Raw genomic sequence first — 13,734 nt, forward strand, 5'->3', positions numbered from 1 at the left:
AACTATGCTAATACCATCCATCTACAATTAGGGGGGGGGGGGGGGCTTAAGCAATGTGATGTCACATTGCTAAGAAAATAAAAAAACGTCTCAATTGATGAGACTGTTGAGGTTTTATGGGAATTTTACAAAAAGGAGTGTGTGACATTATATGTATATATTTTTATCATAATGTGATCCTGTATAGCTCAGTGGTAGAGCATTATGTTAGCAGCGCGAAAGTTCATCTGTTTGAACCCAGGGAACACACATACTGAAAACATGTATACCTTGCAATGCACTGTAAGTCGCTTTGGACAAAAGTGTATGCCAAATGTGTAAATGTAAATGTGTGAAACCAAAAAGCCTTACCATGTTAACCACTTTATTGGCCAGAATAAGGAAGGTAGGGGTTGTTCTGGTCTTATATGTTGGCTCAAAAGTGTCATTTAGACTGAATGTTAAGCCTATGCCTCCCTCATTAAGAAAAGGAGGAGCAGTATACAAATCCAGTATTACAGTTGTAGCGGATGCATTTGGTTTTGATGCAGTTGGCGCAACTTGTATTGGAGATTCACTTTTGGCTGGTGAAGGTTTCATTGTAATGTGAGGTAATTCTGGTACCGTGGTTGAGTTTTTGGGAAGAGTGGACACTTTTGCTAGGCCTGTTGTTGTTGTCCTCGTACCCTCTGTTGAAGAATTTTTTACAGATGAACCTTCAACTGGTGTAGCCTTGGTTGCATTTGGTTTTGTTTCATTTATACCATTTGCTGATGTGTTTGTACCCGGAGCACTTGCTGAGGTAGTTGCATTTGTTGATTTGTTTGTGTTCGATTCATGTGCTGTTGATAAAGAATTATTAGTATCTTGTGTTGCAGGCTCTTGTGTTATTGGCTTCATTGACACTTGTGTGGCAGATTCAGTTTTGGGTGATGAAGGCTCCATTGTAACATGAGGTAATTCTGGTACAGAGATTGAGTTTTTGGGAAGAGTGGACATCTTTGCTAGGCCTGGTGTTGTTGTCCTCATACCTTCTGTGGAAGAATTTATTGCAGATGAACCCTCAACTGGGGTAGTCTTGGATGCACTTGTTTCTGATTCATTTACAACACTTGCTGATGTGCTTGTTCCTGATTCATTTGGTGTAGTAGGCACATTTGTTGATTCTTCTGTGTTTGATTCAGTAAACGTAATATGTGCTGTTGATGCAGTATCGTTATCAGCTTGTGTTGCAGGCTCTTGTGTTTCTTTGATGATAGTTGTAGGTCCTTCTGAGGCATGAGCTTCTGTTACTGGCTTCATTGACACTTGTGTTGCAGATTCAGTTTTGGCTGATGAAGGCTCCATTGTAACATGAGGTAATTCTGGTACAGAGATTGAAGTTTTGGAAAGAGTTGACACCTTTGCTAGGCCTGGTGTTGTTGTCCTCATACCTTCTGTGGAAGAATTTATTGCAGACGAACCCTCAACTGGGGTAGTCTTGGATGCACTTGTTTCTGATTCATTTATAACACTTGCTGATGTGCTTGTTCCTGATTCATTTGGTGTAGTAGGCACATTTGTTGATTCTTCTGTGTTTGATTCAGTAAACGTAATATGTGCTGTTGATGCAGTATCGTTATCAGCTTGTGTTGCAGGCTCTTGTGTTTCTTTGATGACAGTTGTAGATCCTTCTGAGGCATGAGCTTCTGTTACTGGCTTCATTGACGCTTGTGTTGCAGATTCAGTTTTGGGTGATGAAGGCTCCATTGTAACATGAGGTAATTCTGGTACAGAGATTGAGTTTTTGGGAAGAGTGGACATCTTTGCTAGGCCTGCTGTTGTTGTCCTCATACCTTCTGTGGAAGAATTTATTGCAGATGAACCCTCAACTGGGGTAGTCTTGGATGCACTTGTTTCTGATTCATTCACAACACTTGCTGATGTGCTTGTTCCTGATTCTTTTGGTGTAGTAGGTATATTTGTTGATTCTTCTGTGTTTGATTCAGTAAACGTAAGATGTGCTGTTGATGCAGTATCGTTATCAGCTTGTGTTGCAGGCTCTTGTGTTTCTTTGATGATAGTTGTAGGTCCTTCTGAGGCATGAGCTTCTGTTACTGGCTTCATTGACGCTTGTGTTGCAGATTCAGTTTTGGGTGATGAAGGCTCCATTGTAACATGAGGTAATTCTGGTACAGAGATTGAGTTTTTGGGAAGAGTGGACATCTTTGCTAGGCCTGCTGTTGTTGTCCTCATACCTTCTGTGGAAGAATTTATTGCAGATGAACCCTCAACTGGGGTAGTCTTGGATGCACTTGTTTCTGATTCATTCACAACACTTGCTGATGTGCTTGTTCCTGATTCATTTGGTGTAGTAGGTACATTTGTTGATTCTTCTGTGTTTGATTCAGTAAACGTAATATGTGCTGTTGATGCAGTATCGTTATCAGCTTGTGTTGCAGGCTCTTGTGTTTCTTTGATGATAGTTGTAGGTCCTTCTGAGGCATGAGCTTCTGTTACTGGCTTCATTGACGCTTGTGTTGCAGATTCAGTTTTGGGTGATGAAGGCTCCATTGTAACATGAGGTAATTCTGGTACAGAGATTGAGTTTTTGGGAAGAGTGGACATCTTTGCTAGGCCTGGTGTTGTTGTCCTCATACCTTCTGTGGAAGAATTTATTGCAGATGAACCCTCAACTGGGGTAGTCTTGGATGCACTTGTTTCTGATTCATTTACAACACTTGCTGATGTGCTTGTTCCTGATTCATTTGGTGTAGTAGGCACATTTGTTGATTCTTCTGTGTTTGATTCAGTAAACGTAATATGTGCTGTTGATGCAGTATCGTTATCAGCTTGTGTTGCAGGCTCTTGTGTTTCTTTGATGACAGTTGTAAATCCTTCTGAGGCATGAGCTTCTGTTACTGGCTTCATTGACACTTGTGTTGCAGATTCAGTTTTGGCTGATGAAGGCTTCATTGTAACATGAGGTAATTCTGGTACAGAGGTTGAAGTTTTGGAAAGAGTTGACACCTTTGCTAGGCCTGTTGTTGTTGTGCTTGTATCTTCTGTTGCAGATTTTATTACAGTAGATGAACCCTCAGCTGGTGTAGTCTGGGTTACATCTGTATCCGTTTCATTTATAGCCTTTACTGATGTGTGGGTACCTGGTACACTTGCTGTAGTAGTTGCATTTGTTGATTCTTCTGTGTTTGATTTGGTAAACGTAATATGTGCTGTTGATGCAGTATCATTATCAACTTGTGTTGCAGGCTCTTGTGTTACTGTGAAAACAGGTGTAGGTCCTTCTGAGGCATGAGCTTCCGTTGGTGAGTTAACAGAAACTTGTGTTGTAGAATCAGTTATGTCTGGTGAAGGCTCCATTGTAACATGAGATAAATCTGGTGCCGAGGTTGAGCTTTTAGGAAGAGTAGACGCCGTTGCTAGCCAAGTTGTTGTTTCTTCTGTTGCAGAATTTATTGCAGGGGATGAATCCTCAACTGGTGTAGTCTTGGATTCATTTTTAACACTTGCTGATGTGCTTGTTCCTGAATCAGTTGCTATAGTAGGTGCATTTGTTAGTCCCTCTGTGTTAAATTCCTTAAATGTAGTATCAACTTGTGTTGCAGGCTCTTGTGTTACTGTGAAGACAGGTGTAGGTCCTTCTGAGGCATGAGCTTCCGTTGGTGAGTTAACAGAAACTTGTGTTGTAGAATCAGTTATGTCTGGTGAAGGCTCCATTGTAACATGAGATAAATCTGGTGCCGAGGTTGAGCTTTTAGGAAGAGTAGACGCCGTTGCTAGCCAAGTTGTTGTTTCTTCTGTTGCAGAATTTATTGCAGGGGATGAATCCTCAACTGGTGTAGTCTTGGATTCATTTTTAACACTTGCTGATGTGCTTGTTTCTGAATCAGTTGCTATAGTAGGTGCATTTGTTAGTCCCTCTGTGTTTAATTCCTTAAATGTAGTATCAACTTGTGTTGCAGGCTCTTGTGTTACTGTGAAGACAGTTGTAGGTCCTTCTGAGGCATGAGCTTCTGTTGGTGGGTTAACAGAAACTTGTGTTTGAGAATCAGTTTTGTGTGGTAAAGGCTCCATTGTAACATGAGATAAATCTGGTGCAGAGATTGAAGTTTTGGAAAGAGTAGACATCTTTGCTAGGCCTGTTGTTGTTGTTGTGCTTGTTTCTTCTGTTGCAGAATTTATTACAGAGGATGAACCCTCAGCTGGTGTAGTTTGGGTTACATCGGTATCCATTTCAGTTATAGTATTTACTGATGGGTGGGTACCTGGTACACTTGCTGTAGTAGTCACATTTGTTGATTCTTCAGTGTTAGTAATATGTGCTGTTGATGCAGTATCATTATCAGCTTGTGTAACAGTCTCTTGTGTTACTTTGATGACAGTTGTTAATCCTTCTGAGGTATAAGCTTCTGTTGGTGGGTTAACGGAATCTTGTGTTGCAGATTCAGTTTTGCCTGGTAAAGGCTCCATTGTAACATGAGCTAATTCTGATGCTGAGGTTTTAGGAGGAGTAGAATCATTATCAATTTGTGTTGCAGGCTCTTGTGTTATTCTAATGCCAGAGGTCTGTCCCTCTAAGGTATGAGCCACAGTAACTGGCTTCACCTGTGTTGCAGATTCGTGCTCAGCTCGTGTGGTTACATGTGTTTCTGGTTCATTAATAACAGTTGCTGCGGTGCTTGTCCCTGATTCATTAGTTGTAATTGATGCAAATGTTGATTGTTCTTCCAGTGTAGTATGCGCTATTGAAGCAGAACTGTCTGTCCCTGATGCAGTTGCTGGGAATGCTGATGACACTCCTGTTGATCTTGTTGTAGCTGCACTACCATTTGATTCTGCTACTCCAGTTGATATGGTTGCTGGTGATGGTACCATTTCAGATACAGACTCTGTTATTTTGTTGGGAGTTTCATGTGTTGTGTTCATTTTGGGATTTTCAAAAGTTCTTGTGATTTCCTCTGCAGTTGAGCCAGTTTCCGTCACTGTTTCTGTTGTAACCTCTTGCATTGTTGTTTTAACGGTTTTGTCTGTCGGAAATAAAACAAGCATGAGGTTAAGGTGCTTTTATAATTTTTATAAAATACTTATAATTCGTTTTAATTTGAGGAATACCAAATAAAAACATTTTTCGCTAACAGTCTTTGGCTTTTGGACCGTTTATATAGGTTTCATCAGATGTATGCGCCTTGTCACGGTTTCGCGAATGGCCCTAAATTAACTTCTGTTGTCTGTGCTTGTTTATCGGCCTGGTTAGTGACCTCTGGAACAAATACCTTGTCAAAAGTAAAAATGTTTAAATTTCCTAAAAACAAGGGGAATGGCGAGCAGGGATCACTGCTGTGTGAGAGGTTTGGCAGACAGGCAAGAATTCGTTGATCTTTAGCTATTAGTTGATACGCTTTAGCTTTGATTTAAACTAATGTAATGTATTTTTTTAGCTTGTTATCAGAAATAATCTAGAGAGATTCTGTTGTTATTGATTCTCTGTATTAAAAAATTTATTTAGTTGACACTTCATACAACGATGGGTTAAAGTTTACTACAAGTGGTACCTAAATACATTTTTTTAAATACATTTTAAAAAACACATTTTAGTTCATATTTATGATCTCAAAATAGTACAGATAAGTACACTTAGATGTTTTAAAGATTATCTTAATAAGTACTAACGAAGAATTTTTATTATTTTTTGTACAACATTAGTGCACTTACTATGAAATTGAACTTCTATTTAACCTGGGAGAGAATTAGTATATTAGAGAAATTAGTAAATGAGCATAAATATCTCTAACCTGTTACTACATGCTGGACTTCATTTGATGTTACAATGCTAATTCTTGTTTGTGGTGATGTTAGCATTGTTAAGGTTGTAGATGTTTTAGGTGTTATTTTCAACCGTATTTCACGAATTTCTGTGGGATAATCACAGAATTTTTTGCTAATGTTTCCGTGGCATTCTCACGGATCTCTGCATTTTTTCGTGGCTCCACCATAGACTTTCTTTTCCGTGGCATTCTCACGGATTGGTTACTCAACTGTTTTGCAATTTTTTTTACCAATGTTGCCTCGGTTTAGGGTTAGATTGACATAAAATGCCATCCTTACCCAAACCCAACTCTAACCCCAATACCAGGCGACCAGGGGCGTAACTATCGGTAAGCAGGGTAAGCGTTGCTTACGGGCCCGGACCAATCAGATATATCACATATTCGATGCTATCCGCTGTTCCCAGGCTTTCTCACGGGTTTTCAACGGGGCCGTCCGGGGCTAAGCCCCGGCACATAGGCTGAAGGTCTCGCTCTGCTCTTGCCAGTGTACCAGCTGCACTTGTGCGCGTGCACTCGCTGCGCTGGTGCGTGTGCACTGAAGTGAAGGGAATAATGCGTTTCCATTCATTATAGGGCATACTCACCAACGCAAGTTTAACGATTTGCGCGAACAGATTACATACAAAGTCAATGCAAAGACGCAACCAGGTGCGAAAACACGCGCTTTCCCCTTTAAACGCGTCTTCGCGCAAGTTATGCAACTCAAGCGAAAAAACTCAGAACTGCAAGAACGCGCTCTCACACAGGATCATTTGACATTGTAAAGGAGAGAGAGAGCGAGCGCGAGAGAGAGAGAGAGAGAGGTAAGAATGGTGCCCACGTCGAGAAAACTTAATAGAAGACTAGAAACGTGTAAAGAATTAAAGTATTTGTCACTCACATTTAATTACAGTATGTTAACTGGATAACACTGGATATAACTCACTGTATAGGCATAGTTTAATAAAATAATGTATTTTGATTACACAAATCAAACCTATATGATTGTTTTAGCTGCTGACCAGCATAGGGAATCTCTATGGCTAATTTATAAGACATGTTAGAGTCTTTTTGAGTATCTTATGCCTAGAATTATTCAAGGAGGTTAATTCTTTAACTTCCTTTAAAGTTTGATCAATTGTGCATAATGACATGTGGAACAAATGTATATAGGGTGTCAAACTCATAGATTTGCATCATTTAAAATTCAGAAGCTCTTTTTAAAATATTTGGGGTCAACCTCTGGCACAGCTTTAAAGCTGAAACTTATCAAATCCTATCAGAGGTCCAGAATGTCATTGAAACACACCAGTGGCTTTGCTGTCATCAGTATTAAACATGTTACCCATCGAAGTACCCCTCCCCGCAGAGCCCCCCACATAACAAATCCCAATTTAACCCCTGAATGAAAGTGAGCATCTTTTTATGTATTTAGACCTAGGTGTATGTGTGTGTGTAGTCATAGCAGTGAGTAACAAAATGTTATAGTGTGCTGTCACCAGCAGTGTTGTTTGGTGCGCTGTCACTGATGTTATATTTTTGTTGTGGTGCGCGTAGGCTATTTCTGATTTTGTCAGTCATCTCATGTCTCTATGATCCTGTCCTGTCCCATTCATTGTAGCCTGCTTGTGGACATTGCGTCATCACGTGCTGTAGTAAAGGGCCCGCCTTGATAATCCTGCTTAGGGGCCCGGTGTTGACTCGTTACGCTACTGCAGGCGACAATTGTTTAAAGTTTAGAAAATATAAAAAATAAATAGTAAACAAATAGTATAAACCAATACTTAAAGTGAAATATTAACGCAAACACCAAATCTAACCCTAAACCGAAGCAACAAAGGTTTGAAAATAGGAAAAAGCAGTTGAGTAACCAATCCGTGAGAATGCCACAAAAAAGAAAGTCCGTTGTGGAGCCACAAAAAATGCGGAGATCCATGGGATAGTCACAGACTTTTTTGCTAATTTCGGTGGCATTCTCACAGATTTCTGCATTTTTCAGATCATGTTGGTTATTTTAGCCCATGACACTCCTGCGGATGCTGAGGTTTTAGTTGCAGATTTTGTGATTAGTGGCACAGTTGGTGTTTCTGCAGGTGTTAGTGTAGTTATGGATGTTTGTGAAGCCTCATCAGCAAAAGTTGAAGTTGCCTCTGTTACTGCTGGATTAGTTGTTGATTTCATTTCATTTTCAGCTGTGTTTTGTGTCACAGTTCTGGTACTCAGTGCAATAGCTGATACTTCTCCTATTGTTGATATCTCTACTGTCATTGTAGGAGATAATGGCATAGGAATTGAGGAGTCTTAAGGAGTATTTTTATTTTGTGTAACAATGTAGCTGGGTAGTCATATGTCAGCCCTTTATATTTTAAGTACGTCTTTATAATCTGCAGAAAGAAATAAAGTACGTCATTTGCAGGGAAACTCCCTAAAGACAGTTAACCCTGGCTCTGTGCTGCTTTTAAAACATTGTTTACGTTGTTACCGCTGAAACTGTCTATAAATATTTTGCATTATCTGCTCTAGCTTCTAACATCAATAGGAGGCAAGGCAGATACTGAAGGTGAAGGGTAATATTACAAGAATTAGTTGAGAAATTAGTGAATGAGCATAATATGTCAAACCTGTTGTCATATGCTAGACTTCATTTAATGTTACTTAAAGTTCAGTTTTAATTTTTGTTTGTGGTGATGTTATCATTGTTAAGATTGTAGATGTTTTAGATGTTATTTTTAGTCCCTGACACACCTGCGACTACTGAGGTTTCATATTTTGTGATTAGTGGTGCTTCCACATGTGTAAGTGTAGTTATGGATGTTTGTGCAGCTGCATCAGCAATAGTTAAAGTTGCCTCTGTTACTGCTGGATTAGTTGTTGATTTTATTTCATTTTTTTGTGTGTCTTTTGTCACAGCTCTGGTACTCATTGCAATAGCTGATGCTAGCCCTATTGTTGATATCTCTACTGTCATTATAGAAAATGATGGCATAGGAATTGAAGAGTCGTCTAATACTGTAGTTGCTTTTGCACTTTGTGTTGGATAACCAGATACTTTGGTTAGTAGGTTTGCATCTGTTGTAACTAATGTGTGAGTAGACTGAACTGCTGTCATGACCTCAACAGGCACTGTAAATACAATAAGCATCACGTCAAACAATGTAGCTGGGTAGTCATATGTCAGCCCTTTATATTTAAAGTATGTCTTTATAATCTGTAGAAAGATCTATAAGTACGTCATTTGCAGGGAAACTCCCCTGGCTATGTGCTTCTTTCAAAAACATTCTTTATGCCAATGACTATCTATAGTATGTATATACCAGTGGCGGACAGTGACTTATTTTATTTTCTATTTATAAATGAGAATTTGTTTTTATGTTTTGTTATTGTTTATGTTTTTTGTCCTGAGGACCACAATGGAAATAAGTCTCAGACTTTATTGTGTTTTTATCCTCAATTGTATTTGATGTCTTTTTTGTGGTTATGTGTAAGACATTGTGCTTGATACAATTAAATAAATTCAAATCAAATCAAATCAAAACAACATGTAATTAAGATAAGTTAGGTTTAGTTAGTTTAAGTCAGTTTAGTTAGTTAGTTTAGTTAGGTTTAGCTAGGTTTAGTTTAGTAAGTTTAGTGAGTTTAGTAAGTTTAGTTAGTTTAAGTTAGGTTAAGTTAGTTTAGTTAGGTTTTGTATGTCTGTTAGGTTTAGTTTAGTTTAGTTTAGTTTAGTTTAGTTAGTTAATTTAGTTTAGTTTGGTTAAGTTTGTTTTGTTAGTTTAGTTAGGTTTAGTTAGTTAAGTTAGTTAAGTTAAAGTTAGTTGAATTAGTTAGGGTTAGGTTAGGGTTAGTCAACTTAGTTTGATTAGTTTCGTTTGGTAAGTTACGTATGGTTAAGTTAGTATTGCTACTAGTTTAGTTAAGTTGCATAAAGATAAGCTAAGTTAAATTGGTTTGGTTAGTTTAATCATTAGATTTAGTTAGTTTAAATCATGAAATCATACAGATGAGTTTGCTTATCATAGGCTTATCAAAGGCCCCCCTCCAAGCTTGAAGCCCTAGGCATTTGCCTACTTTGCCTATTGGTAGCTTCAGCCCTGTGTGGTGTTTTCTGTATGAAATGATGAATTAACTATGATTAGATTTAACTTAACTAACTTAACTAACTTAACCTTATTAAACTAAACTAAACCAACTAACTTAACTTAGCTGACTTAACTAACCAAACTAAGTTAACAAAAATGGAAATAATGGCGCTTTTCCATTGCATAGTACCCCACGGTTTAGTTTAGTTTGGGTCGGGTCAGCTTACTTTTGGGAGCTTTTCCATTGGGTGTAGTACGTAGTACCCGTCATTTTTTTCGTATCACCTCGGCTGGGGTTCCAAGCGACCCGAGCTGATACCAAACGTGACGCGAAAACACTGTAGATCACTGATTGGTCTGAGAGAATCGTCACGTCATCGCTATAATGTAAATATTAGCTTTAGCTTACTGCTAGCTTGCGCTGTCTCAAGCAAACATGTTGTTATCTGTGTTCTGCTATAAGTTTCCAAACACCCTTTTAGCGATGAAAAACATTCTCTAAGTTGAGAATCTGGGACACCATAACAGTTTTTTCCAGACTTGCAGTTTGTGGCGGCACATTCGCGACGTGCACATCCGCATTATATATGCTTAAATGCAACTTGAATGAGGCTCAGCGGAGCGCCGTCGACTGACGCCACGGGTCGGGTGTTTGAACAGAAACTGTCATGTGAGACAGAGGTAGTTATAAACGCGATGTGCAAACATCTATTTGTGGTGGCCAATTTTAATTTTGTGGCTGACTGAGAAATAAATGAATGTATGGGAATGTACAACAACGCTCTCACGTGTATGATGTCACAGCAGGCAGCGCAAATATAACGACACGCCTATAATTCCTTTCCACTCCGAAGTGATACTAAACTCGATGGAAAAGCTAACCACGCCAAAGTGAGGTGAGCTGACCCGACCCAAACTAAACTAAACCGTGGGGTACTATGCAATGGAAAAGCGCCATAAGTCTCGGACTTTATTGTGTTTTTATCCTCAACTGTATTTGATGTCTTTTTGTGGTTATGTGTAAGACATTGTGCTTGATACAATTAAATAAATTCAAATCAAATCAAAACAACATGTATTTAGCCCGTCATGTGTGTGGTTCGTCATGTCAAAGTATGTGTTCGGCGTGTCGTGAACCTTTATGCGTCATGCTTCTTGTCAAAATAAGTGTCTGCTGCATACTCGTCTAAAGTGTTTATGATAAAAGTGACGCTCGCGTTTGCTAGATACTCGCTTAATCTCATGTGTAATCAGAGTTTACTGTTTAGTGAGTGTGTTGCAAGTATTTTGTGAACGTAAGCATTTCTTTTTTCATAAACCCTTTTGACGCATGTGTAGCAGGCACTTATTTTGACAAGATGCACGTTATTTCATGGATTAGTTGTTGATTTTATTTATTTTTTTGCTGTGTCTTGTGTCACAGCTCTGGTACTCAGTGCAATAGCCGATACTTCCCCTATTGTTGATATCTCTTTTGTCATTGTAGGAGATGATGGCATAGAAATTGAGGAGTCTTCTAACACTCTAGTTGCTTTTGGACATTGTGTTGGATAACCAGACACTTTGGTTAATAGGTTTGTCACTACATCTGTTGTAACTAATGTGTGAGTAGACTGAACTGCTGTCATGACCTCAACAGGCATTGTAAATACAATAAGCATCATGTCAAACAGATTCTTTTTATTTTGTTTAACAATGTAGCAGCGTAGTCATATGTCAGCCCTTTATATTTTAAGTACGTCTTTATAATCTGCAGAAATAACTACAAGTACGTCACTTTCAAAGGAAACTCATCAAAGACTGTAAACCCTGGCAATGTGCTGCTTTCTAAAACATTGATCTGCTTGTTGGAGCGGTTCAACATGACAAGACGGCAAAGTATTTGTCTGAACAATACTAAATGGGTGGAGTGGCAAGACTTTTCAGGAAACCTGATTTAAAACAATCACTATACTGTATATTAATAGAGAACACTATGTACCATGAACAACCAACAACTGTCTAACATGTGTGAACTCATGAATTCTTTCTTGCCATCATTGCATTTGTCTTGGACTTATACTGACACCAAGTGGCACAAAAATTGTACTAGAATGCAAACTTAAAGATATAAATCCCACTGTAGAAATGTTATGTCAGTAATCAGCTATTAATAATTTATTCTGTGAACAAAATTGTTGTTATGTCATAAATGGAATAACAACAGACTATTCCATAAATGGGAATAACATAAATACAAGTGGTATTTCACTTTTTACTGTGAATAGTACTGAGTTAATTCATCATTTCATACAGAAAACACCACGCAGGGCTAGCGCTACCAATAGGCAAAGTAGTCAAATGCCTAGGGCTTCAAGATTGGAGGGGGGTCTTTGATAAGGCTATGATACGCAAACTCATCTGTATGATTTCATGATTTAAACTAACTAAATCTAATGATTAAAAATTAAAAGTTGTGTAAAGATAAGCTAAGTTAAATTAGTCTGGTTAGTTTAGTTAGTTTAGTATGTTTAAATTAGTTTAGTTAGTTAAGTTAGTTTAGTCAGTTTAGATAGTTTAAATAAGTTTAGTTATGTTAAGTTAGTTTAGTTAGTTTGGTTAGTTAAATTAGTTAAGTTAAGTTAAGTTAAGTTAATTTAGTTAGTTCAGTTAGTTTGTTAGATAAGTTAGGTTTAGTTAGTTTAAGTCAGTTTAGTTAGTTAGTTAGTTTAGTTAGGTTTAGCTAGGTTTAGTTTAGTAAGTTTAGTTAGTTTAGTAAGTTTAGTAAGTTTAAGTTAGGTTAAGTTAGTTTAGTTTTGTATGTCTGTTAGGTTTAGTTTAGTTTAGTTTAGTTTAGTTAGTTAATTTAGTTTAGTTTGGTTAAGTTTGTTTTGTTAGTTTAGTTAGGTTTAGTTAGTTAAGTTAAAGTTAGTTGAATTAGTTAGGGTTAGATTAGGGTTAGTCAACTTAGTTTGATTAGTTTAGTTTGGTAAGTTACGTAAGGTTAAGTCAGTTTAGCTACTAGTTTAGTTAAGTTGCATAAAGATAAGCTAAGTTAAATTGGTTTGGTTAGTTTAATCATTAGATTTAGTTAGTTTAAATCATGAAATCATACAGATGAGTTTGCTTATCATAGGCTTATCAAAGGCCCCCCTCCAAGCTTGAAGCCCTAGGCATTTGCCTACTTTGCCTTTTGGTAGCGCCGGCCCTGTGTGATGTTTTCTGTATGAAATGATGAATTAACTATTATTAGATTTAACTTAACTAACTTAACCTTACTAAACTAAACCAACGAACTTAACTTAGCTGACTTTACTAACTAAACTAAGTTAACAAACTAAACAAACTAAACTAACTTAAACTAACTTTACTAACTTAACTCTTTTCACACTATTGACAAGTTATCTAAAAACATGTTCTTAATAAGGTTTTCCTGATGAAATGTGTTCCTGATGAGGTAAATCTGTAAAACGCGATTACATTAATTGCCACTTACCCAATTTATATATATAGAAAAAAAAAACGTTTTTTTGTACTAATTTTAAACTTTGTGTATGTTTTGATAATTGTTATGAACACAATCTCTAACAAAATTCCTTCACAATAATGACAGTATCCCATACAATTCAAAGACTTATTGAGATAGCTGTGGAATAAGGAGATCACTTCCTCGTCTTCACACATGCTCTACATTTTTACGTGATACATCTGTACATGTGCACATACTATTGCTACTCTTTCTTCTATCTATTTGTAACTACTTCAGGTTTTGCAGTATCTATGTGTTTGTGATAAAGTATATAAGAACTGATGTCCACCATTTCTAACTAGTCTTTCTTATATAAGCAACTGCCAGGTCACATTCTCCATGTGATTTTGCAACAAAAACC

General features: G+C 37.6%; 1 protein-coding gene across 1 annotated transcript in view; it reads right to left on the reverse strand.

Moving 5' to 3' along the window:
* LOC135746722 (uncharacterized) overlaps positions 1-13,734 on the reverse strand; it is a 36,921-nt gene that overhangs the window by 2,438 nt on the left and 20,749 nt on the right. The window contains exon 9 of the mRNA XM_065265386.2: positions 352-5,006. Within this exon, the coding sequence (XP_065121458.1) occupies positions 352-5,006 (4,655 nt within the window). The remainder of the gene's footprint in view (positions 1-351; positions 5,007-13,734) is intronic.

The sequence above is a fragment of the Paramisgurnus dabryanus genome, chromosome 4 (assembly GCF_030506205.2).
Source record: "Paramisgurnus dabryanus chromosome 4, PD_genome_1.1, whole genome shotgun sequence".
In the NCBI taxonomy this organism is placed as follows: Eukaryota; Metazoa; Chordata; class Actinopteri; order Cypriniformes; family Cobitidae; genus Paramisgurnus; species Paramisgurnus dabryanus.